At 42.5% G+C, this 26581-nt stretch overlaps 1 protein-coding gene and 1 long non-coding RNA gene across 14 annotated transcripts in view; one reads left to right on the top strand and one right to left on the bottom strand.

Annotated features, from left to right (window-relative positions):
• Nucleotides 1-24982, bottom strand: part of LOC129470956 (uncharacterized) — a 66074-nt gene extending 41092 nt beyond the window's left edge. For 3 of the 12 annotated variants that reach the window (XR_010118479.1, XR_008653436.2, XR_008653440.2), the window contains exons 1-3: nucleotides 24652-24877; nucleotides 23285-23379; nucleotides 5453-5570 (exon numbers count right to left, since the gene is read on the bottom strand). This is a non-coding gene — a long non-coding RNA (uncharacterized lncRNA). The other 9 variants (XR_010118480.1, XR_010118484.1, XR_008653439.2 and 6 more) reach the window with 7 other exon arrangements.
• A 293-nt stretch (nucleotides 24983-25275) lies between these two features.
• The window catches only part of HACD2 (3-hydroxyacyl-CoA dehydratase 2), a 104685-nt gene continuing 103379 nt past the window's right edge, over nucleotides 25276-26581 (top strand). For both annotated transcript variants that reach the window (XM_055258974.2, XM_055258973.2), the window contains exon 1: nucleotides 25276-25580. In XM_055258974.2, coding sequence (XP_055114949.1) covers nucleotides 25426-25580 — 155 coding nt within the window. In that variant the 5' untranslated portion in view covers nucleotides 25276-25425. The remainder of the gene's footprint in view (nucleotides 25581-26581) is intronic.

Below are 26581 nucleotides of genomic sequence, written 5' to 3'. Positions count from 1 at the left end.
TTCAACAAGAAGAGCTAACTATCCTAAATATATATGCACCCAACACAGGAGCACCAAGATTCATAAAGCAAGTCCTGAGTGATCTACAAAGGGACTTAAACTCCCCCACAATAATAATGGGAGATTTTAACACCCCACTGTCAACATTAGACAGATCAACGAGACAGAAAGTTAACAAGGATATCCAGGAATTGAACTCAGCTCTGCACAGAGTGGATCTAATAGACATCTACAGAACTCTCCACCCCAAATTAACAGAATATACATTTTTTTCAGCACCACACCACACCTATTCCAAAATTGACCACATAGTTGGAAGTAAAGCTCTCCCCAGCAAATGTAAAAGAACAGAAATTATAACAAACTGTCTCTCAGACCACAGTGCAATCAAACTAGAACTCAGGATTAAGAAACTCACTCAAAACCGCTGGACTACGTGGAAACTGAACAACCTGCTTCTGAATGACTATTGGGTACATAATGAAATGAAGGCAGAAATAAAGATGTTCTTTGAAACCAACGAGAACAAAGACACAACATACCAGAATCTCTGGGACACGTTCAAAGCAGTGTGTAGAGGGAAATTTATAGCACTAAATGCCCACAAGAGAAAGCAGGAAAGATCCAAAATTGACACCCTAACATCACAATTAAAAGAACTAGAAAAGCAAGAGCAAACACATTCAAAAGCTAGCAGAAGGCTAGAAATAACTAAAATCAGAGCAGAACTGAAGGAAATAGAGACACAAAAAACCCTTCAAAAAATTAATGAATCCAGGAGCTGGTTTTTTTAAAAGATCAACAAAATTGATAGACCGCTAGCAAGACTAATAAAGAAGAAAAGAGAGAAGAATCAAATAGATGCAATAAAAAATGAAAAAGGGGTATCACCACCAATCCCACAGAAATACAATCTACCATCAGAGAATACTACAAACACCTCTATGTAAATAAACTAGAAAATCTAGAAGAAATGGATAAATTCCTCAACAAATACACCCTCCCAAGACTAAACCAGGAAGAAGTTGAATCTCTGAATAGACCAATAACAGGTTCTGAAATTGTGGCAATAATCAATAGCTTACCAACCAAAAAGAGTCCAGGACCTGATGGATTCACAGCCGAATTCTACCACAGGTACAAGGAGGAACTGGTACCATTCCTTCCGAAACTATTCCAATCGATAGAAAAAGAGGGAATCCTCTCTAACACATTTTATGAAGCCAGCATCGTCCTGATACCAAAGCCTGGCAGAGACATAACCAAAAAAGAGAATTTCAGACCAATATCCTTGATGAACATTGATGCAAAAATCCTCAATAAAATACTGGAAAACCAAATCCAGCAGCACATCAAAAAGCTTATCCACCATAATTGAGTGGGCTGCATCCCTGGGATGCAAGGCTGGTTCAACATACGCAAATCAATAAATGTAATCCAGCATATAAACAGAACCAAAGACAAAAACCACATGATTATCTCAATAGATGCAGAAAAGGCCTTTGACAAAATTCAACAACGCTTCATGCTAAAAACTCTCAATAAATTAGGTATTGATGGGACATATCTCAAAATAATAAGAGCTATCTATGACAAACCCACAGCCAATATCATACTGAATGGGCAAAAACTGGAAGCATTCCCTCTGAAAACTGGCACAAGACAGGGATGCCCTCTCTCACTGCTCCTATTCAACATAGTGCTGGAAGTTCTGGCCAGAGCAATCAGGCAGGAGAAAGAAATAAAGGGTATTCAATTAGGAAAAGAAGAAGTCAAATTGTCCCTGTTTGCAGATGACATGATTGTATATCTAGAAAACCCCATTGTCTCAGCCCAAAATCTCCTTAAGCTGATTAGCAACTTCAGCAAAGTCTCAGGATACAAAATCAATGTACAAAAATCACAAGCATTCTTGTACACCAATCACAGACAAACAGAGAGCCAAATCATGAGTGAACTCCCATTCAAAATTGCTTCAAACAGAATAAAATACCTAGGAATCCAACTTACAAGGGATGTGAAGGACCTCTTCAAGGAGAACTACAAACCACTGCTCAATGAAATAAAAGAGGATACAAACAAATGGAAGAACATTCCATGCTCATGGGTTGGAAGAATCAATATCGTGAAAATGGCCATACTGCCCAAGGTAATTTATAGATTCAATGCCATCCCCATCAAGCTACCAATGACTTTCTTCACAGAATTGGAAAAAACTACTTTAAAGTTCATATGGAACCAAAAAAGAGCCCACATCGCCAAGTCAATCCTAAGCCAAAAGAACAAAGCTGGAGGCATCACGTTACCTGACTTCAAACTATACTACAAGGCTACAGTAACCAAAACAGCATGATACTGGTACCACAACAGAGACATAGATCAATGGAACAGAACAGAGCCCTCAGAAATGATGCTGCATATCTACAACTATCTGATCTTTGACAAACCTGACAAACACAAGAAATGGGGAAAGGATTCCCTATTTAATAAATGGTGCTGGGAAAACTGGCTAGCCATATGTAGAAAGCTGAAACTGGATCCCTTCCTTACACCTTATACAAAAATTAATTCAAGATGGATTAAAGACTTAAATGTTAGACCTAAAACCATTAAAATCCTACAAGAAAACCTAGGCAATACCATTCAGGACATAGGCGCGGGCAAGGACTTCATGTCTAAAACACCAAAAGCAATGGCAACAAAAGCCAAAATTGACAAATGGGATCTAATTAAACTAAAGAGCTTCTGCACAGCAAAAGAAACTACCGTCAGAGTGAACAGGAAACCTAAAGAATGGGAGAAAATTTTTGCAACCTACTCATCTGACAAAGGGCTAATTTCCAGAATCTACAATGAACTCAGACAAATTTACAAGAAAAAAACAAACAACCCCATCAAAAAGTGGGCAAAGGACATGAACAGACACTTCTCAAAAGAAGACATTTATGCAGCCAAAAAACACATGAAGAAATGCTCATCATCACTGGCCATCAGAGAAATGCAAATCAAAACCACAGTGAGATACCATCTCACACCAGTTAGAATGGCCATCATTAAAAAATCAGGAAACAACAGGTGCTAGAGAGGATGTGGAGAAATAGGAACACTTTTACACTGTTGGTGGGACTGTAAACTAGTTCAACCATTGTGGAAGTCAGTGTTGTGATTCCTCAGGGATCTAGAACTAGAAATACCATTTGACCCAGCCATCCCATTACTGGGTATATACCCAAAGGACTATAAATCATGCTGCTATAAAGACACATGCACACGTATGTTTATTGTGGCACTATTCACAATAGCAAAGAGTTGGAACCAACCCAAATGTCCAACAATGATAGACTGGATTAAGAAAATGCGGCACATATACACCATGGAATACTATGCAGCCATAAAAAATGATGAGTTCATGTCCTTTGTAGGGACATGGATGAAGCTGGAAACCATCATTCTCAGTAAACTATCGCAAGGACAAAAAACCAAACACCGCATGTTCTCACTCATAGGTGGGAATTGAACAATGAGAACTCATGGACACAGGAAGGGGAACATCACACTCCGGGGACTGTTGTGGGGTTGGGGGAGGGGGGAGGGAGAGCATTAGGAGATATACCTAATGCTAAATGACGAGTTAATGGGTGCAGGAAATCAACGTGTCACATGGATACATATGTAACAAACCTGCACATTGTGCACATGTACACTAAAACCTAAAGTATAATAAAAAAAAAAAAAAGAGATGTAAACTCTTCAAATATAAAGACAAATACGGGTGATGACAGATGGAAAATGTCAGCATTCTGGAAGATGGAAAACAAAGAATGGATAACTGACGTAGAGCAGAGAAACTGAAGTTAACATCCTGCATAGGAGCAAGCCAATAGAAAGACAAGTCAGTCTGCCCTGAATTCCCCAAAGGCTAGAGGCTGGACAGCCAGGTACCTATGAAAGGGAGCCTCACAAGGTATGACTTATACATGCAAACCAAGGTCTATGAGGTCAAAGCAGCTCAAAAGTCCACTAGGAGATCAAGGCAGAGGCAGGGATTGTTGGGAGTTAGGACAGAGCAGAGGCCACGAGTCAGGAGGTTACTCTGGACTCTTCGATACTACCCATGTCAAAGTGCAGAAAAGACTCTGATCCCAGAAAGGCATTTGTTTGCTTAAGGCTTTTTAAAAGACTGATTAGGCCGGGCACGGTGGTTCACAACTGTAATCTCAGCACTTTGGGAGGACAAAGCAGGAATATTCCTTGAGCCTTGAAGACCAGCCTGGGAAACATAGGGAGACCCTGGCTCTACAAAAAAAAATAAAAACAAAAATAAATTGTGTTTTAATTAGCCGGGTGTCATGGTATGTGTCTGTAGTCCCAGCTTCTTGGGAGGCTGAAGAGGGAGGATCGCTTGGGCCTGGGAGATTCAGGCTGCAGTGAGCTGTGATCACGCCACTACACTCCAGCCTGGGCAAAAAGAATGAAACCCCATTTTTTTCTAAAGAAAAAAAAAAGACAGATTAGCTTCTTTGAAGTTAAATTGGTTGTCCAAGAAGCCAAATCATTTAGACTTTCAATAATGCACCCTCTTAATGAATGCCTTATATTCATTTATTTAAAATAGAAACTCAGTTGACTAATCTCCATTTAATTCAACTTGCCCAACTTAACCACAACTCTCATTCCTTCTGTAAAATGACTAATGCCCACATACTTCTGTCCCCACTAACTGAGGTGCATATTTACCAAGAGTCAAAATGGGTTTGTTCTTTTTTTTTTTTGAGACAGAGTCTCGCTCTGTCGCCCAGGCTGGAGTGCAGTGGCGCAATCTCGGCTCACTGCAAGCTCCACCTCCCAGGTTCACACCATTCTCCTGCCTTAGCCTCCCGAGTAGCTGGGACTACAGGCGCCCGCCACCACGCCGGGCTAATCTTTCGGCATTTTTAGTAGAGACGGGGTTTCACTGTGTTAGCCAGGATGGTCTCGATCTCCTGACCTCGTGATCCGCCAGTCTCGGCCTCCCAAAGTGCTGGGATTACAGGCATGAGCCACCACGTCCGGCCAAAATGGGTTTGTTCTTAAACTTATTTATGCCAGTTGTACTTGTCATTGTAATTATATAATTTGATTAAGTATTACATAAAGCAACAAAAATTGAGTACTAAGGAGAAGAGTAGTTGTTTCTATGGAAGCTAAATTGAGACTACTTGTCATGCCTGGCAGATTGAACACCTGCATTTTCTCCTGTTTCTCCCAAAACCTTAATAAAGGAACAAAAGGCATAAACCCATAAGAGCAAAGAATGAGAAAGGAGATATATTAGAGTTGAGATGTCAGCAACATTTTGGAATAGGCTAATTGGTAATTAATTTTAAGTTTCAACTTTTTCCATTCTGCAAGTGTCCGCAGGGGAGAAAGCCTCAAAAACAAGGTGATTCAAGCTGGGTGTGGTGGTGCATACCTGTAATCCTAGCTACTCAGGAGGCTGAGGTGGGAGGATCGCTTGAGTCCAGGAGTTTAAGCCTTCAGTGAGCTATGATCATGCCACTGCACTCCAGCCTGGGCGACAGAATGAGACCCTGTCTCAAAAACACAAATGAAAAAGGCAAGGTAATTCCTACCACAGAATTAACAAAAGCAGGGGAACTAGATATCCCCCTCATCTCCTCCTCCTCTAGCCCATATGGCTAGCTGACAGTCCCTCCCCCCAACCCTGGCAGGAAAGTGGATCTTTTAAAGTTGGACTGGGGAGACCATGGACTGGTGGACAACAGGCACAACTTGGCGGGTGAGAGGGAGGCAACTGAGAAAACTCAGGGACTGGGGAGAGTCTGCACACTGATCTTTGAAACTCCAGCCCTCTCTCACTGCTTGGCTGCCAGAATTCTGACTACAGGGCAAGACTGGCTACAGAATTTGCAGGGCCCAGTGCAAAATAAAAATGTAGGGCTCCCTGTTTAAGATAAAATTTTCAAGATGGCAAAATTTCTCTTAAATGGTCCAATACTGTTATAAATTTAGTAAGAGTTAAATCTTGAATCCCAAATCTAAGTCAGTTACACAATTTATATGTTAAATTGGAATCACAGGCTAATCTGTTTCTCTAATATGCCCTTTTTTTTTTTTTTTTTTTTTTTGAGCACAGCAGTAGAACAAGCGTGAGGTCCTTCTAAGGCAGAGCCCTGTGAGACTGCATGGGATGCTGGCCCATGAGGCCAGCCCTGCTGCAGGTTATTCCCGCACAGGCAAGGGACCGAAGGACTGTTCTTGGAAACTGGACAATCCAGAGAAATGACCCACATATACTGTCACGTGGGAATTTCTCAATAAAAATGTCCAATTCTTATCAAATTGTCAATGTGGGTACTTTATGCATTTAATGGCAATTTTTGCACACAGAAAAATTATTCAGAGACCATTTTGTTCTTTTTAATTCATATTTTACCTATTGCAAATTTTAAAACCTAGTTCTTCCTTAAACTTTTAAATTCGATTTCCAGATCTGATTTGGTAGATTTATAAAATCTACCAAAATGCAATATTAACTTTAAAGGGGACTTTTAGCATCTAATTAATTAATTCCCTTAATCTTTTTTAAATCATGTTCATGAATGTAATAAACACCTGTAATCCTAGCTACTTGGGAGGCTGAGGTGGGAGGATTGCTTAAGGCCAGGAGTGCAGTGAGCTATGTTTGTGCCACTGCACTCCAACCTGGGCAACAGAGTGAGACTGTCTCAAAAAACAAACAAACGTGGCTGGGTGCAGTGGTGCACATCTGTAATCCCAGCACTTTCAGAGGCTGAGGTGGGCAGATCACTTGAGGTCAGGAGTTCAAGACCAGCCTGGCTAACATGGTGAAACTCCGTCTCTAAAAAAAACAAAAAAATTAGCCAGGTATGGTGGTGCGTGCCTATAATCCCAGCTACTCGGGAAGCTGAGGCAGGAGAATCTCTTAAACCCAGGAGGCAGAGGTTGTAGTGAGCCGATATGGCCTCACTGCATTCCAGCCTGGGTAACAGAGTGAGACCCTGTCTCAAAACAAACAAACAAACAAATGAAAATTATTACCAGTGTATAATAATTTCATTTTCATTTTAAATTCTTCAATTGGCTTATAACAAAACTTCCCAAGAAAATCTCCTACAAATAACTTCTCAAGTAAAATGTCTCATAATAATTAAATTTATAAATACAATAGGACTTAATTTCTCTTAAATGGTCCAATACTGTTATAAATTTAGTAAGAGTTAAATCTTGAATCCCAAATCTAAGTCAGTTACACAATTTATATGTTAAATTGGAATCACAGGCTAATCTGTTTCTTTAATATGCCTCTTTTTTTTTTTTTTTTTTGAGCAAGGTACCATCCAGGCTGGAATACAGTGGTGCTATCATAGCTCACTGCAGCCTCAAACTCCTGGACTCAAGTAACCCTCCTGCCTCAGCCTCCCAAGTAGCTCAGGACTACAGGCATGCATTATCATGCCTGTAATGAGAAAAACCTGGAATTATATAGAAAAACCTTCCCCCAAGCTGGGAGGGAGCCAAGAGACCAAAAAATGACTCAGACAAGTCCAGTTTGGCAAGTAGATGAGTTTATTTGGACTTACATAGGAGGTACTCCCGGACAGCAGCAGGACAGCTTTAGAGACCCATGCTGCCTCCCATCCCTATGCTGCTTTTATACTAATTTTCTGGCCCTTTGCCTATTGTGTGTGTTATGGGACTTTTTTCCCAGGTAGGTTCTCAGATACTCTCTGGAATGTTTGGGTTCTCAGGGACACCTGCTCCTTGACAGGACAGAGCAAGACCCCATCTCTAAAAAAAGAATAAAAAGAAGTACCAAAAATAAGGATTTTAACTAACATTTAATACCATATGTTTACTTTGTAACTTTTCTAAATTCTAAATTTCATGAAGTTAAAGAAACTTGTTTATTTGAAGAAACATTACCTTTCCACTTAGGGAACATCATCTTCTCAGCTGGCTGAGTTTACTCTGACCAAAGACTTCAGCTGAGCATGACACTTGGAATTATAAGACACCCTGGAAATATTTCTTGTGACTCTGATTGCCAAGCTGAGTTCCTTTCTGTAGTTACTACATTTTGGACTCTAAAATCCAGTCCTTGAGTTTCAGTCCTAAATACTCCTTTATTCCTGGAGTTTGCAACCCCAAATAAGATTGTAGCTAGGACAGGCGCAGTAATCCCAGTACTGAGAGGCCAAGATGGGTGAATCATTTGAACCTAGGAGTTCGAGACCAGCCTGGGCAACATGGTGAAACCCTGTCTCTAATAAAAATACAAAAAATCTGCTGTGTGTGGTGGTGTGTGCCTGTAGTCTCAGCTACTCGGGAGGCTAAGGTGGGAGAATTATCTGAGCCCAGGAGGCTGACGCTGCAGTGAGCCACGATCGTGCCACTGCATCCAGCCTGAGTGACAGAGTGAAAACCTGCCTCGGCCGGGCGCGGTGGCTCACGCTTGTAATCCCAGCACTTTGGGAGGCCGAGGCGGGCGGATCACGAGGTCAGGAGATCGAGACCACGGTGAAACCCCGTCTTTACTAAAAATACAAAAAAAAATTAGCCGGGCGCCTGTAGTCCCAGCTACTCAGGAGGCTGAGGCAGGAGAATGGCGTGACCCCGGGAGGCAGAGCTTGCAGTGAGCCGAGATTGCGCCACTGCACTCCAGCCTGGGCGACAGAGCGAGACTCCGTCTCAAAAAAAAAAAAAAAAAAAGAAAACCTGCCTCAAAAAAAAGATTGTAGCTAACATCTTTCATCACTACTTCGTTTTACATTTTTTCAATTCTCCTTAGATATGTAATGTTTTCCAACTACCTGTAAAGATACTTATGGTCATTCCATTGGATCCTCAGGATTCTTATTTAAGTCTGTGTGTTAGTCAGGGTTCTCTAGAGGGACAGGACTAATAGGATAAATGTGTATATGAAAGGGAGTTTATTAGGGAGTATTGGCTCACATAATCACAAGGTGTAGTCCCACAATAGGCCTTCTGCAAGCTGAGGAGCCAGGAAGCCAGTCCGAGTCCCAAAACCTCAAAAGTAGGGAAGCCGACAGTGCAGCCTTCAGACTGTGGCCAAAGGCCCAAGAGCCCCTGGCAAACCACTGGTGTAAGTCCAAGAGTCCAAAAGCTGAAGACCTTGGAGTCTGATGTTTGAGGGCAGGAAGCATCCAGTACAGGAGAAAGATGGAGGCCAGAAGACTAAACCAGTCTAGTCCTTCCACTTTCCTCCTCCTGCTTTTATCCTAGCCACCCTGGCAGCTGATTAGATGGTGCTGGCAGCTGATTGAGGGTGGGTCTGCCTCTCCCAGTCCACTGACTCAAATGTTAATCTCCTTTGGTAACACCCTCACAGACACACCCAGGAACAATACTTTGCATCCTTCAATCCAGTCAAGTTGACACTCAATATTAACCATCACAGTCTGTTAAAACCTTTTTGGAGTTGGTGGAATCCCAAAATGTTTTCATGTCCTTCTTTATGGTAGGGTCACACCCCTATGGACATTAAATGACATCCAACTGAATTCTGCATTATCATGGATTTGTCAGATAGTGCTAAGGTCATTCTAATGACTGTGAGCATTCTACAGCAAGGCCCACAGTAAACAGGCCCCAGCTAGTCACAGAGTTTCAGTTTTTAGTGCTTCACTCTTAAATACAGGCAAACAATTAAATAACATCAGATATTTGAGGAAAATTTTCTAACACAAAAGACAAAGAGGACAACAAACATTAAAAATAACTTGGAAGAAACAGAGATCATATAGGGAGGAGAGGAAAACAATAATTCATATCCTCAAAGAAATTTAAGAAAATATTATACCCAAAACCAAACAGGATGCTATATACAAAAAATAAAAATGAAAAATTAAAGAAGCATTCAAAGAATTAGGTTGGAAAACATAATTATAGAAATCTCCCAGGAAGAAATAAAAAAAGAGGCCAGACACAGTGGCTGACACCTGTAATCCCAGCACCTTGGGAGACCGAGGCAGGCGGATCAATTGAGCCCAAGATTTCAAGACCAGCCTGGGTAACATAATGAAACACCATCTCTACAAAAAATTTAAAAAAAATTAGCCAGGTGCGGTGGTGTGTGCCTATAGTTCCAATCACTTGGGAGGCTGAAGTAGGAGGATCACTTGAGCCCAGGAGGTCGAGGTTGCAGTGAACTGTGGTCGTACCACTGCGCTCCAGCCTGGGTGACACAGTAAGACCCTGTCTCAGAAAAAAAGGAAGAGGAGGAGGACGAGGAGGAGGAGGAGGAGGGGAAGCAGGAAGAGGAAGATTAGGAAGGGGAGGAGGGAGAAGAGGAAGAAGAAAGAAAAAGGAAGAAGAAAAAATAAGAAGGAGGAGGAGGAGGAGTGGGGGGAGGGGAAGAAAAACAAGAAGACAACAGTGAATAACAGAAGAGAAAAGATAAAAGAATTAGAAAAGGTCCAATATACAAACAACAGAACACTAGAGAGAAAAGAGAAAATGGGGCAGAAGTAGAAGTCAATATCCTACCTCACAAAATATTAATTTTCTAGGTCAGTGGTTCTCAAAGTGTGGTTTGGAACTCCAAGACCATTTCAGGGAGAACATGAAGTCGACACTATTTTAATAATAATGCTAACTTGTTATTTGTCTTTTTCACCCTCTTTCACCAACAAATGTAGAAGGGAGTTTTTCAGAGTCTACCCGATGTGTAATGATGTCATCATTCTGAGGATTTATATTTTCTTACGATTTTAAATTTCTTAGTTCCAATTTCTAATATGGTAAATAATACATAGTTATAAGCCACATTAGAAAAACTTCTTTAGGATCTTCAATAACTTTGAAGAGCTTGAGAACCACTATTCCAGGTGATCATTTAATCTAAATATAGCTAAGCACATTCGTTTGAAGCTCCTATACAACACCCAAAATGCAACCTATATTACTATTGTCTCCTCTTCCTTTTCTCTGAGCTTCCCACTAAAAATTCCACTCATACAAAAACATAAAAGAATTTACTGACTTTGTAAGGGATGTGGATAAAGGAGTTTATATCAATCAGCATTTCACTTCAAACCCCCGCAAGACCTGCCTCTTCTCCCAAGTTTCCCTGTTTTTACTTTTCCCCCATGCTCTCTCTGGTTTTGTCTGGTGCAGTGGAGTACAGTGGCCCACTCAAGGCTCACTGCAGCCTCGACTTCCTGGGCTCAAGCTATCCTCCTACCTCAGTCCCCTGAGCAGCTGGTACTACAGGCGCCCACCACCACACCTGGCGAATTTTTGTATTTTTTGTAAAGATGGGGTTTCACCATGTTGCCTAGGCTAGTCTCGAATTCTTGGGCTCAAGCAGCCCACCCATCTCAGCCTCCCAAAGTGCTGAGACTACAAGTGTGAGCCACCTTGCCTGGCCTCCATCCTCTCTCTTAGTATTGTTATTTTCCTCTTACCCTTTTCTCTTCCCTCATATAGGGAAGTTTAAGTTTATCCAAGATTTAGCTAAACTAGCAAAAATAAAAAACAAAAAACAAAAAACCCATATTACTGATATCCACCCTCAATAGAAGACAGAAAGAAAAAGAGGAATTATAGTTTCTGATACAAAGAAAAAATTTAAGGCCAGGTGCAGTGGCTCACGCCTGTTATCTCAGCACTTTGGGAGGCCAAGGAAGGAGGATCACTTGAGCCCAGGAGTTCAAGACCAGCTGGGCAACATACGGAGACTCTGTCTCTACAAAAAACATAAAAATTAGCCAGATGTGATGGTATGCACCTGTAGTCCCAGCTACTCGGGAGGCTGAGGCAGAAGGATTGCTTTAGCCTGGGAGTTCAAGGCTGCAGTGACCTATGATTGCACCACTGTACTCCAGCCTGGGCAACAGAGTGAGATCCTGTCAAAAAAAAAAAAGAAAAAGAAAAGAAAGAAAGAGAAATTTTAATCACAAAAACTACTATATTCATTGCAGAAAAAGCAAAACACATATAAACAGAAAGAACATTTTTTAAAAAATGATGCTGTCTCTCACCCAAAAATAAACATTATTAATATATTGGTATACCCCCTTCTGGATTTTTTCCTCCATAGACAAATCCCTACACCTAATTATTAAACAATGGGGTCTTACTACATGCCATGTATAATCCACTTTTTTACTTAGCATATTCTAAACAACGTCCATGTCAAATACATCTATGAAATATTATTTTCCCAAACTTTCTCTAAAAACTTTTTCAAAACCAGGCATAGTGGCTCATGCCTATAATCCCAGCACTTTGAGAGGCTGAGGCTTGAGCCCAGGAGTTCAAGGCTGCAGTGAGCTGTGATCATGCCACTGTACTCTAACCTGGGCAACAGAGAAAGATCTTGTCTCTAAAAAATAGGAAATAAAAAATAAAAACTTTTTCAAACTGAGAAAAAAATTTGACAGTTTCATAAACACTCTTATGCCCTTCACATACAATTAATGTTAGAAGAAGATTTACCCTGAACATCTCACTTGTCTGCATGGCTCAGGTCCTCTGATCAAAGGCAATTCCAAACAATTCACGAATACTTATATAAGGAGACATCTCAGAATAGCAAAGCGTAGACATGTTTCCCTCCCTGGAGATAGTCCAGGATAGTAAAGATAAAGATCTCTTCTTCCTCCCTTCCTGGACAAGACTTGCTTACATTCCAGAGGAAACTGAGGTTTCTCTCTCTCTGGAGGGGATGATGGGCAGGTCTCTGGCAGTTATATATAAGATCAGAGTTTCCTAATTTTTACAGGGTTCCTCTCCTGTAATGCACCCCACTGCATGTGCAGGTACCATCTCGCCCTCACGACGACCCTTGGAAACCAACATAGGATGTTGCTTGGGCGGCTGCTTTTGCTATGAATGATTAATTGTTTTTGTTTTTGACTCAGAAGCCTCATTTAAAAGTAAGTTTCTGCAAAACCATTTTTAATGGCTGAATATACTATTTTAAGCTTCCATCATAATTTAGTCAGTCTATACTGCTGGACATTTAGATTGTTTCCAACAGTTTGGAAATATCCTTATTGTAAATAGCATTGTGATGAATGAACTTTTATAACTAAATCTTTTTTCACATCCTAAATTCTTTCTTTAGGATAAATTCCAATGGCTGGGTGCTGTGGCGTGTGCCTGTAGTCCCAGTTATCGGAAGGCTGAGGTGAGAGAATCACTTGAGCCCAGGAGTTTGAAGCCAGCCTGGGAAATAGAGCAAGATCCTATCTTTAAAACAGATAAAAATGAAAAAGTTCCAAGAAGTGTTAATTGCTGGGTCAAAGGACACACACAATTTTAAAGTTTCGGTATGTATTTATGTATTTCCAAGCTGTCTTCCAGAAAGTCTATCAATCTATACTTTCAATAGCAAAGCGTAAGAACACAACTGTTCTTATATCCCTGCCAACAGTGTTACTGACATTTTGAATAAGCAAAAAAAAAAAAGAAGAAGACATCTATCTCATTGTTTTAATCAGCATTTATTCATAAATGTGACTGAACTTCATTAGCGTGTTCATTAACTATTTATAGGGAGACTATGGCCTGCAGCTGATCGCAGAAAATCATCAAATACTAAGGCAACTATCACACAGCCTCTCATATGTGTCTCTTCTCTCCCCACATCTGCTGAGGGTTCAGTTCTTCCAAGTTCAGATTCTCAAAGAGATGAACCTGATATAGCCATTTCATATTAGGTTGTATCACCAGCCAGTCTAAGGGACCGCTAACTGGAAGTTTAAGGTGGAATTTAGAGTCTGAATCCTATCACCCGTCCCTCTTTTCCTCCAGGGTTTTGCATGATAGAAAAACTAGATCACCAGCCAAACAAGAATCCAAATGTCAGCTGTCTTTTTTTTTTTTGAGATGGGATCTTGCTCTGTTGCCTGCCCAGGTTGGAGTGCTGTGGTGCTATCACCACCCACTGCAACTTCAATCTCCCCAGCTCAAGCCATCCTCCTGCCTCAGCCTCTCAAGTCGCTGGGACTATAGACATGCACCACTATATTCAGCTAATATTTTTATATTTTGTAGAGACAAAGTCTTACTATGTTGCCCAGGCTGGCCTCAAACTTCTGAGCTCATGTGATCCTCCTACCTCAGCCTCCCAAAGTGCTGGGATTACACCATGCCCGGCCCAAATGTCAGTTGTCTTCATGGTTGGTCAGGCACCCAAAAACATACCCTTGAAGAGTTCTCTGATGCTGGCCAGTTTGGAGATGGCAACGGGGTCACATCTCACCTTCCTGAATTGAAGATAGCTTCCTGGCCTGGCAGGACTGATCAGAATTCCACCCCAGTTCCCACTGCCAATCACAGGCAGAAAAACTAGAAAAGTGAAAGAGTGGTGCACTGCAAAGCAGAAGGAAAAGAAAGCCTGGCTGCCTTTCAGTTCAGTGACTATGCAGAATCCCTTGTCTCCAAGTAAAAGCATGGCCCTGTGAATTTCACAGATCTTAACTGATTCTATTAATCTTTTCTCCTCGCTGTGAATAGGCAGAGGCCAGATATGTTTATTTCTAATATTCCCTGTGATAGGAGTTTTTCATTTTTGGCCTCCTAGTATCTAAACACACTTCCTATTTGGAAAAAATTCCAATAAAGAAGCTTAAGTATGGACAAATAGGCCCTTTCTCAGATCCCTTGTCTCTAGAATTTGGGCACAGGACCTTCCAATCAGACACTCCTACCTAAGACCTTGATTCTAGGGTAACAGAAAGAAGCAAATGGCACTTAGAATCTTTCCAGAGGTGGAAGAGGAAGCAATAAGGGTACTGTCCAATGTCCAATGGTGGTTGTGCCAATGACAGACGCAGCTGGATACTAACCAGATGCTTCCTGTGTATTGATTTGGTCTCTATTTCTGGCTGCCTAATTTCCCATGGCTCCTTTCCAAGTTCCAAGCCTCATTCTTCAGCTTTTCCAACAATTTTGTGAGCTATCCAATGTCCTTTCAATAAATTCATTTTCTCTCTAACTAACCAAGAGTTAGTCTCCATTATTTAGGAACCTGGAAATTTGGTTAGTACATACATCTTTTTGTGCCTTTTCTATGAAGACAAAAAGATAAGAAAGAGGGGTGCCCACCTCCAGTTCAGAAGTATCCACTATCCTGACTTTTGTGATAAACATTTCATGGTTTTGCTTTGTAGTCTTAGCATCTATGTATGTAGTCAGGGGAATGAGAATAATATGGTAGAAAATATGGTCCCTGTCTGTCAATAGGGCTTCCCTGAAAGAGATGGCAGTGACTCCAGTCTCTAACATTCTTATTATGTCCAGATTAACTATACGATAGCTTCCTAGATGACAATCCTGGTGCAAACCATCCTATTTCCTACTATCAGGATTCCTCTCTGCTTTTAATTTATTATAAATTGCTTATGCGTATTTAACATATAAGATGTATCTAACATATAAAGTATATGTAAGTTATGAGCATAAAAATGAAATGAACACACATGAATCCACACCTAAGTTAAGAACATCACCAACAATGGTGAAGCTACCTGTGCACTTGTCCTGGATGTCATACCTCTACCTCTCCTTGTGCTGATCATTCCTTTAAAACAATTATGAAATATAACTGACATAAACATAAATATACATGTTGATGAATCATCATGAAAGGAAAATCTACAGAACCATACCAACGTGAGGAAATAAAACATTTCCTACTCCCAGAACCCCTCCTCATACCCTCTCCCAGGCCCCGCTATTTGTCCCCTCTTGGTCATAAACTCCTCTCTCTTTATCAGAGGTATCCACTGTCCTGACTTTTGTGATAATCATTTTCTTGGCTTTTCTATACAGTTTTACTACCTGTGTCTGTATCCCTAAACAACATCATTTCATTTGTCCTCATTTTGAACTTGAGATGAATGGATCATACTGTATATATTCTTTTGTGTCTTCTGTCATTCAATATTTTATTTATGAGATTCACCATGTTGTTGAGTAGAACTGCAATTTGTTCATTTGCATTGCTGTAAAGTATCCCATCACAGGAATGTACCATGATGTATTTATTTATTTTACTGTGGATAGACGTTGTGTTGTATTCAGTGTGGGGTATGATGAACAATGCTGCTTTGAATATTCTGATGCATGTATCCTAGGAGATCTTTAAGGTCATCAGCCTGGCAGTAGAATACCATCACGGGATATATGTATCTTCAACTTTACTAGATAATGCCAAATTGTTTCCCAAACTGAACACACCAATTAACCAACAGCAGTCTGAAGAGTTTCTGCCGCATCACATCCTTGCCAACAATTGGTGTTATCAAACTTGAATTTTAGCCAATCTAGAGGATAGTTAATGGTATCTCACTGTGGTTATACTTGCATTTCCCTAATTAATAATGAGACTGAGCATATTTGCATGTTTATTGACCATTTATATTTTCTTCTGTTCAAGTCTTTGCTCATTTTTTTCAATGTGATTGTCTATTATTGATTTGAAAGAGTTTTCATATATCCTGGAGGCTATTATCAATTATACATGTGGCAAATATCTTGTACTCTGTACCTTGCTTTTTTGCTTATTTCATGCTATCTTTTGGCAAACAAAAGTTCTTTATTTTAATATAGTCAAATGTAAGAATCTTCTCATTTATGGTTGGTGATATTGATAGTTTTAAAATTCTATACCTTTGAAGTCATATTCTTCTGTATTAATTTCTATTTCTTAAAAAATTAGATATGGGAGTTTTCACTATGTTGCAAATGCCAACACCAGTTCTGAGAATGAGAAGCTAAACCTGGAGCCATGGCAACATGAGGAAGCTGAAGCTCCAGGATCCTTGAAGGGCGCACTAAAGTGGTCCAGATCCCATCTGGCTTTTAGCAGAGGTATATATAAGTCCCTCTGAAGGAAAGCATCCCAAATGTAAGCCCTTGGAATTTCCATTGATTTAAATTCAATAAAATAAACTTACAATAAAAAATTACAGGGAGATTAAGCCACCATGAGTCAGTGAACAAAAACAACAACAAAAAAATGATTTAGTCCTCCAGAAACTTCAAATATTAGAATTATCATATAGGGAAAATAAAAATAAGCCTGTATAAAATATTTAAGAAAATAAAGGATGAAATAAAAAACATAATTTATGTCCACATAAAATCCTGCACATGAATGTTCATAGGAACTTTATCCATAAGTGCCAAAATTTGGAAGCAACCAAGATGTCCTTCAATTGGTGAATAGGTTAAAAAAAAAAGAAGGTATATCCAGACAACGGGATATTATTCAGTGATTAAAAGAAATGAGCTGTCAAGCCATGAAAAGACACAGACAAACCTTAAGTGCATGTTGCTAAGTGAAAAAAAAAAAAAAAAAAAAAAAAAAAAAAAAAAACAATGGAAAGGCAACATCCTGTGTAATTCCAACTATATGACATTCTGGAAAAAGCAACACTGTAGAGACAGTAAAAAATCAATGGTTACTATGGGTGTGGGAGGAGGCTGGTTTGGGATGAATAGGTAAAGCACAGATTTTTTAGGGCAGTGAAACTATTATGTACAATGTGCCATGACAGATATATGGTATTATATATTCATAAAAATTCATATAGGCAAGGAACAAGGGATTATTAAAAATGACCAGACAGATTTGAAAGGTTTCTGTATTGTTTAGAAAGATGATAAAGATACTGATTAATATTAGACTTAATGAGTTAATGATCCATGCTGTAATTTCTATGGTAACCAATAAAAGAAGAGAAGCAAGATGTACAAATTCCAGTGAGTAGAGGGGGAAGAATTAGTGATATTTTAAAAATTATAAATGCAAAAAAGGAGTGATACAGTTTAGCTGTGTGTCTCCACTCAAATCTCATCTCAAATTGTAATCATCATGTGTTGAGGGAGGGACTGGTGGGAGGTGACTGGATCATGGGGATGGTCTCCCTCATGCTGTTCTAGTGACAGTGAGTTCTCACGAGGTCTGACGTTTATAAGTGTTTGGCAGTTCCTTCTTTGCTCTCTCTCCTGCTGCCTTGTGGAGAAGGTGCTTGCTTCTCCTTTGCTTTCCACCATTGTATCAGTCCCTTCTCACACTGCTATGAAGAAATATCTGAGACTAGGTAATTTACAAAGGCAAGAAGTTTAATTGACACAGTTCTGTATGGCTGGGGAGGCCTCAGGAAACTTACAATCATGGTGGAAAGGGAAGCCAACATATCCTTCTTCATATGGCAGCAGGAGAGACAAATGCAAGCAGGGGAAGTGCCAGATGCTCATAAAACCATCAGAGCTTGTGAGTCTCACTCACTATCACAAGAACAGCATAGAGGTAACCACATCCACGATTCAATTACCTCCCACTGGGTCCCTCCTACAACACATGGGGATTATGGGAACTATAATTCAAGATGAGATGTGGGTGGAAACACAGCCTAATTGTATCAACCATGATTGTAAATTTCCTGAGGCCTCCCAAGCCATGCAGAACTGTGAGTCAATTAAACATCTTTTCTTTATAAATTACCCAGTCTCAGGTAGTTCTTTATCGAAGTGTGAAAACTGACTAATACAGAAGATTGGTACTGGAAGTGGGGCACTGCTATAAAGATACCTGAGTATGTTGAAGCAAGTGTGGAACTGGGTAACAGGCAGAGGTCACCCCACTTTGGAGGGCTCAGAAGAAGACATGAAGATGTGGGAAAGTTTGGAACTTCCTGGAGAATTGTTGAATGATTTTGACCAAAATGCTGATAGTGATATGGACAATGAAGTCCAGGCTGAGGTGGTCTTAGATGGAGACGAAGAACTTATTGGGAACTGGAGCAAAGGTCACTCTTGCTATGCTTTAGCAAAGAGACTGACAGCATTTTGCCCCTGCCCTAGAGATCTGTGGAACTTTAAACTTGAGACAGATTATTTAGGGTATCTGGTAGAAGAAACTTCTAAGCACCAAAGCATTCAAGATGTCACATGGCTTTTTCTGAAAGCAAACGGTCACATGCATTCACAAGGAGATGATATGAAATTGGAACTTATGTTTCAAAGGGAAGCAGAGCATAAAAGTTTGGAAATTTGCAGCCTGACCATGCAGTAGAAAACAAAGACCCATTTTCCAGGGAGAAATTCGAGCCGGCTGCAGGAATTTGCACAAGTAACAAGGAGCTGAATGTTAATAGCTGAGACAATGGGGAAAAATGTCTCCAGGGAATTTCAGAGATCTTCAGGACAGCCCCTCCCATCACAGACCTAGAGGCCTCGGAGGGAAAAATGGTTTCCTGGGCTAGGCAGGCCCAGGGCTCTACTGCTGTGTGCAGCTTCAAGATATGGTGCCCTGTGTCCCAGCCACTCCAGCTCATGGCTAAAAGGGGCCAAGATACAGCTTGGACCATTGCTTCAGAGGGTGCAAGCCCCAAGCCCTGGCAGCTTTTATGTGGTGTTGGGCCTGCAAGTGTGCAGAAGCCAAGAGTTGACATTTAGAAACCTATGCCTAGATTTCAGAGCATGTATGGAAATGACTGGATGTCCAGTCAGAAGTCTGCTGCATGGGCGGAGCCCTCATGGAGAACCTCTACTAGTGCAGTGCAAAAGGGAAATGCGGGGTGGGATCATCCACACAGAGTCCCCACTGGGGCACCACCTAGTGGATCTGAGAATAGGGCCACTGTCCTCCAGACCCCAGAATGGTAGATCCACCAACAGCTTGCACTCTGGACCTGGAAAAGCTGCAGGCACTCAACTCCAGCACATGAAAGCAGCCTTTGGGGCTGTACCCTGCAGAGCCACAGGGGCAGAGCTGCCCAAAGCCTTAGGAGCTCACCTTTTGAATTAGCATGCACTGTATGTGAGACATGGAGTCAAAGGAGATTATTTAAGAGGTTTAATATTTAATGACTGCCCAACGAGGTTTCAGACTTGCATAGGGCCTGTGGCCCCTTTGTTTTGGCCAATTTCTCCCATGTGGAATGGGAACATTTACCCAGTGCCTGTACCTCCATTGTATCTTGGAAGTAACTAACTTATTTTTGATTTTACAGGCTTGTAGGTGAAAGGGACTTGCCTTGTCTCAGATCAGACTTTGAACTTGGACTTTTGAGTTAATGCTGGAATGAGTTAAGACTTTGGGGGACTGTTGGGAAGGTATGATTGGAATAGCATGTGCAAATTCCCTGAGGCAAAAAAGGAGTACTGCTCGACGGAAGACCTAAGATGAGGCCAGTATGACTAGGGGCATGGTGAGACTGAGGAGGCAGGTAGGGTCTAGTCTATGCAGATTTTTGTATACCACATTAAATATTTTATGCTTTATCCTAAGTGTCATCAAAAGCCATTTAAATATCCTTGGAGGTGGGGTAGAGGAAGGTAGTAGACCCGAACAAGGTTGTACGTGGAAAAGATCACTCTGACTGTACTGTAGAGCAGGGGTCCCCAAACTCTGGGCCACAGACTGGTACAGGCCCATGGCCTGTTAGGAACCCGGCCACACAGCAGGAGGTGAGCAGCAGACAAGTGAGCATTACCACCCGAGCTCCACCTCCTGCCAGACCAACAGCGGCATTAGATTCTCATAGGAACACGAACCCTATCGTGAACTGTGCATGCAAGGGATCTAGGTTGCATGCTCCATCTAATGCCTGCTGATGTGAAGTGAAACAGTTTCATCCTGAAACCATTCCCTCCCCAGTCCATGGAAAAACTGTCTTCCATGAAACCAGTCCCTGGCGCCAGAAAGGTTGGAGATCACTGCTATAAAGAACAGACTGGAGTTGGGCCTAAGTGACTGCAAGAAGACACATTGAGTTTTAAACTGATTTCCAACTGAACAGAACTTTATGCATTCCTGCCTCCTCCTACTTTCCCATTAAGTAGATTATATTGAAAAAAAAAATCAGTCAAATGAATGAAAGAAGTTTTTAGATGAATGATGATCTAGTTTTGTAAAACAGTTCACTTCTTTATTTCTTTTGCAAAGAAATTTTTTTGCCCTCTGATCACAGTGTGCAATTTGGGCTCACCAACTTGCTCTTTAAAAAATTCAGGAAGGTCAGGTGTGGTGGTTCATGCCTATAATCCCAGCACTTTGGGAGGCTGAGGCAGGTGGATCACCTGAGGTCAGGAGTTCGAAACCAGCCTGGCCAACATGGTGAAATCCTGTCTCTACTATACATACAAAAATTAGCCGGACGTGGGGGCAAGCGTCTGTAATCCCAGCTACTTGGAAGGCTGAGGCAGGAGAATTGCTTGAACCCAGGAGGTGGAGGTTGCAGTGAGCCAAGATTGTGCCATCACACTCCAGTCTGGGGGACAAGAGCAAGACTTCGTCTCCAAAAAAAAAAAAAAAATTTCAGGAAAACAAGGCAACAGAATCTCTAAACAATCTGCAACGGCGGGAAAGGATGGGACCCTGACAATTGTCAATTTATACCTCCCACTTCATCTCTTGAGGTCTTGAAACTGCTTTTGCAAAAATTCTAACAGTGAGAAAATTGTGACTGAAATAGATCTGATCTAACCAGCCCCCATTTTGACTTTGTAAACCAAAGAACATGATCAAGGCAAGTCTCAATCATTTTAGGAGGTTTATTTGCCATAGTAAAGGATGTATGCCAGGGAGGCGGGTATATGCCTACCTACAAAGATGATTTTGAGGGCTTCAGTACTTAAAGGGGAAAGGGTGGATACTGGGGGAAGAGACATTTTTTTTTTTTTTTTTTTTTTTTTTTTTTGAAGACGGAGTCTCGCTCTGTCACCAGGCTGGAGTGCAGCGGCGCAATCTCGGCTCACTGCAACCTCCAACTCCAAGTGATTCTCTTGCCTCAGTCTCCCAAGTAGCTGGGACTACAGGCACACGCCACCACGCCCAACTAATTTTTGTATTTTTAGTAAAGATGGGGTTTCACCATACTGGCCAGGCTGGTCTCAAACTCCTGACCTTGTGATCTGCCTGCCTGGCCTCCCAAAGTGCTGGGATTACAGGCATGAGCCACCCCACCCAGCCAAGAAATATTTTTAAATTGTGTCAGTAGATAAAAAGATAAAACAGTTGCATCCTTTCGAATACACAAGTTTCATGTGAGTGGGGAGTGGAGGAAATATTCACGCCTTAGTCTGGCTCAGTTAATCTGTATTTTTACATAAGATAACGTAGACAATACGGCAGAGGAAGCAATCAGATATGCATTCGTCTCAGGTGAGGAGAGGGAAGACTTTGAGTTCTGTCCTATGTCCCATACCTGTGAAGATATCAACTTACATTGCCAGGTTGAAATTCAACAGAACTGTTTTAGAGTAAAGATCTTTGGGCCTAAAAGGAATTTCCTTGTGGGCAAAATGTGAGGGAAGTATATAGCTTTTATCTTTGTAGCTATCTTATTTAAGAACCAAATGGGAGGCAGGTTTGTGTGACCCAGTTCCCAGCTTGACTTTTCCCTTTGGCTCAATGAATCTGGGGTTTTCCTTTCTCATCTTTAACCTCCAAAACTGCCTTTGTTCATTCCTGGGCTTGGACCAAGCTAACTTTGGGAGAAACTTAGTTTACAGTTTAAGTGATAATAGCCCCTCCCCAAAACTAAACCACTTTTGTAAAACTAATGAAAAGCCACCAGGTTAGAAGGATAAGAGGAGCTTGAATTCTGCTAAGACATAGGCTTCGTTAAGTTAAATGATTACCAGCCACTATTCCAGAGGTCACTAGATTTGCAGCTTCCCCAGTTCACTATTGTAGAACCTAAGATTGGACTTTTGAAATAACCTTTCAGGCTTCTGATTTCGGATGGCTGACGACCCCACTGGGACCTTTGACTCTTGGCTCAACCAGTCCTGTGGCCTCCACCCAGAAGCAGGCTCAGTGCAGGAGGACCATTTTCCACACCCCTATAATTGCATTCCCAACCAATCAGCAGCACCCGTTCCTCCAACCTCCTGCCTGCCAAACTGTTTGTGTTTGTGTGTGTGTGTGTGTGTGGGGGGGGGGGGGGGTGTTTCGTTTTGTCTGTTTTGTTTTGTTTTGACTATAGCTCTCAGATCTTAGCCAAACTATTCTGGAAAGACCCTACCCTCTGAATTTTGGGGGAGATTTTGAGTAATAACTCCATCTCCAGGACCAATCTCATGTCAATTAAATTCTTTATTGCAATGCCATGGTCTCTATGAATTGATTTTGTCTGTGCAGTGGGCAGGATGAACGTATTGGGTGATTACAGTGTCACAGATTTAAATACCACCACCACCCCCAGAACTCTGAGAAAAGATAATAGCTCAAACAGCTCTGAGCTGTCTGAGCCACGTAAGGTATGCAAAAACTTACCAGGTCCAGAGAGACAAGAGTTTGCCTGGGGGCAATTGTTTAGACATTTTGCTTCTGACTAGCAGCCTCACCCATTATCTTCATGTTCCTGGAATCTGTGATACAAAGAATAGTTTATAGCCAATCAATAGCTAATGTAATTTTAATGTAAATTCTTAGTAAACAACTTAGAAACTGCCTCTTTTTCCTTTAAAAACCCACTCATAACTGCTGCTAATCAGAGTGTATATTTAGGGTAACTTGAATCTATGCTCCCAGGTAGCCATCTTCAACCTTTATGCTTGAATAAACTTCCTTTAAACTAGATTCTTACCTTTTTTATTATTTTAGGTTGACAATTCTCAAATTTATATCTCTAGCTCATTGGACTTCCTTCCCGAACCTCAGAGTCTAAATCTAATTGTCTATCCAGCCTCTCCACTTGGATGTTTAATAAGGATTTCAAATTCAACATATAAAAAACAAAATTCCTGACTTCCGCCTTAAAAATGGTCTCTTACAAGTTGCTCAAAACGCCTTTGACCTCACACTCCAAAACTAATATATCCATAAATCTTATGCTTCTACTTCTAAAATACGCACAGAATTCATTGTTGTTTTCATCACCTCGATCTCCACCACTCTGGCCCACACCACTATCACCATGGCTGGATTATTGTAATAACTTCCTGATACCGCTTTTCACCAACTAATACGAGCATTTTCGTCTGGTTCCCTCGGGGTCCTTAAGCCCCAGGCTGCGGATAGAACCAGTCCCTGGCCTGTTAGGAACCAGGAGGCACAGCAGGAGGTGAGCAGCAAGCAAGGGAGCATTACCTACTGAGCTCCGCCTCCCTCAGATCAGCGGTGGCATCAGATTCTCATAGGAGCGGGGACCCTATTGTGAACTGCGCATTGGAGGGATCTAAGTTGTGTGCTCCTTATGAGAATCTAATGATAAATGTAACGCCTTTGAATCATCCTGAAACCATCATACACCCCCCACCACGAAACCGGTCCCTGGTGACGAAAAGGTTGGGGGCCGCTGCATATAATCCCTGGGAGACTGATGACTTTGTCTCTTTCACTTAGTGCCATGAACTCCAGGGCAACTTTGTGGACGCTCCATAAACACTTGCTGGAATGAACCCACAAATATTTTATACTACCACATATACAGTAATACATTTAAGGAGCTGCTTGGGTGTGTAAAAAATTGCAGGGCACGTTTACAAATAACCTCCTGAAACAAAGCAATGAATGGAAAGTGGGGTAAGCTGGTCGAAGCAACGCCCACAAGCTGCTCCAGCTTCCCAAAGCACAGGTTTTCCACCTAAGCCAACATCCTTTTATTTTTAGTCACTATAGCTATAAATCTACTCCCTTACCCCGCACCTCACTCTCAGCCGACAGCCCAATGGGCTTATCCTCCTCTCGCCCTCACGATGAGCGAGTCCACGCGGTCTCAGGCTGGAAGATGCACTTGAACACCTGCCCAGCACTCACGGACGACACTGGATTCTAGGCCGCCTGGGCTTCTCCACTGTACTAGGAATGTAAAATCAAAAGTCAGAAAGAAAACTTCGGAGGTGGAATCTCCAACCCGGCTACGGGTTAGGAAGCAAAGCGCACCTAGCAAAGGGCTGGTCCCTGCAGCCTCAAGGGCTGATGGGAAGTGAATCCACCGTCAACCGCCCTGATCCAAGATGGCAGGATACCAGAGCGATAGTGTTTAGCTGTGAAGATAGGGCCGTTGAAGAAGGGAGAACGAAAGCATAATTGTTTTGATTCAACATGGAAGCAGTGATTATAGGAGGGCGAATAGCGAGAGACGACGCAACATCCAGTTGGCAGAAGCAGCGGGCCTGGCGAGGGTGGCCACATTGAACTAACCCAAGATGGCGCCGAGGTTGTAACCGGGAGCGCCCAAGAGGCGGGAATTACCCTGATCCAAGATGGCAGTGGCAACTGAGGCAAGCCGAAGGACAGGAGCGCCAGGAGCGTCTTTGCCCTCAGCCAAGATGGCGGCTGCCGTGGACCCTGTCCCGGCTCCGCCCCGCGGCCCTGGCCCCGCCTCCCCCTCGTCCCTCCCTCCGCCCCCTCGCCTCGCTTAGTCCGGCCCGAGGCGCTCGCGCTAGGAGAGCGGGCTTCGGGCACTTGACATGGCGGCAGCGGCGGCGACTGCAGCGGCGAAGGGGAATGGGGGCGGCGGTGGCAGGGCCGGGGCCGGGGACGCCAGCGGCACGCGGAAGAAGAAGGGCCCGGGGCCCCTGGCCACGGCGTACCTGGTCATCTACAATGTGGTGATGACAGCCGGGTGAGGCTGGGGCTCGAGGAGGCGGGGAGCCAGCGCGGCCGGGGAGGGAGCGCTGCGGCCAGCGGCGGAGCGGATAGGATCGGTGCGGCCCGCCGCAGGCAGTGCATCCCCGGCGGGCGGTGCCCGGGACCCCGCACCTGGGCGCTGAGGGCGGCCGAGCGCTGAATCGGCCCCAGTGGTTGCCCGCGAGCTCCCTCCTGCGCTGGGGGTCGAGCCAAGTTCCCAGGCATTAGGGCGCGGGGACTGCTGCCGGGCGCTGGCTCGCGAGGGCCGCGGGAGGAAAGGTGGGGCTGGCCACAGGTGCGGGGCCGGGGGCGGCGGCGGGACGACCTGCGGCGCGGAGCCCATCCTGAGCGGCCAGGCTCGGATAGTGAACGGCGCCAGCATGAAGAGTGGAGGAGCTGTGTCTGCAGAGTGACCATTCATTTGGGCGGCTGTTTTCAAAATCTGGGCTGCGCTTTAATCCGAAAGGTATTGGGAAAGCGTTCAAAGTTTTTGGCCAGCGACAGGAGCAGAGCTGGGCTTTAGATGAGTTCAGACTTTTTAGGATGGGTTGGTGTGGGGAAGAAACTGGGGAGTAGAAGGCAGAGTTACTGGGAAGGGGGAGAATAGACCCTCGAAACGGTTTTACCCATCTTCTGTCTCCCTCATTTCAGTCCATCCCTTATCCCGGCGGGTTTTTAGTTCAAGCTCTGCCACTAATTAGCTGTGTGACTTTGGATAAATCATCTTATTTCTCTAGCCTCCGTTTTTTCATCTGTAAAACTAAAGGGTTGGGCTGGGTGATGAAGGTTCTTTCAGCTCTGCAATTCTTTATCTCGTCATTTTGGTGAGGAGGATCATAGGATCAGACAATTTGTTATATATTTTTAAGTTATCTTCATTTGTAATTTTTTAAGAAGTCCTAACATTTTATTATGAAAAATTTCAAACATACAGAAGAGTTGAAAGAATTGTATAGTGAACATCCATTTTTATTTAGTTTTAAAGTAGGTGAAACA

Source organism: Symphalangus syndactylus, chromosome 21 (assembly GCF_028878055.3).
Source record: "Symphalangus syndactylus isolate Jambi chromosome 21, NHGRI_mSymSyn1-v2.1_pri, whole genome shotgun sequence".
Lineage (NCBI taxonomy): Eukaryota > Metazoa > Chordata > Mammalia > Primates > Hylobatidae > Symphalangus > Symphalangus syndactylus.
Note: the sequence above shows the minus strand (reverse complement) of the source record. Positions and strands in the feature narration are given on the sequence as shown.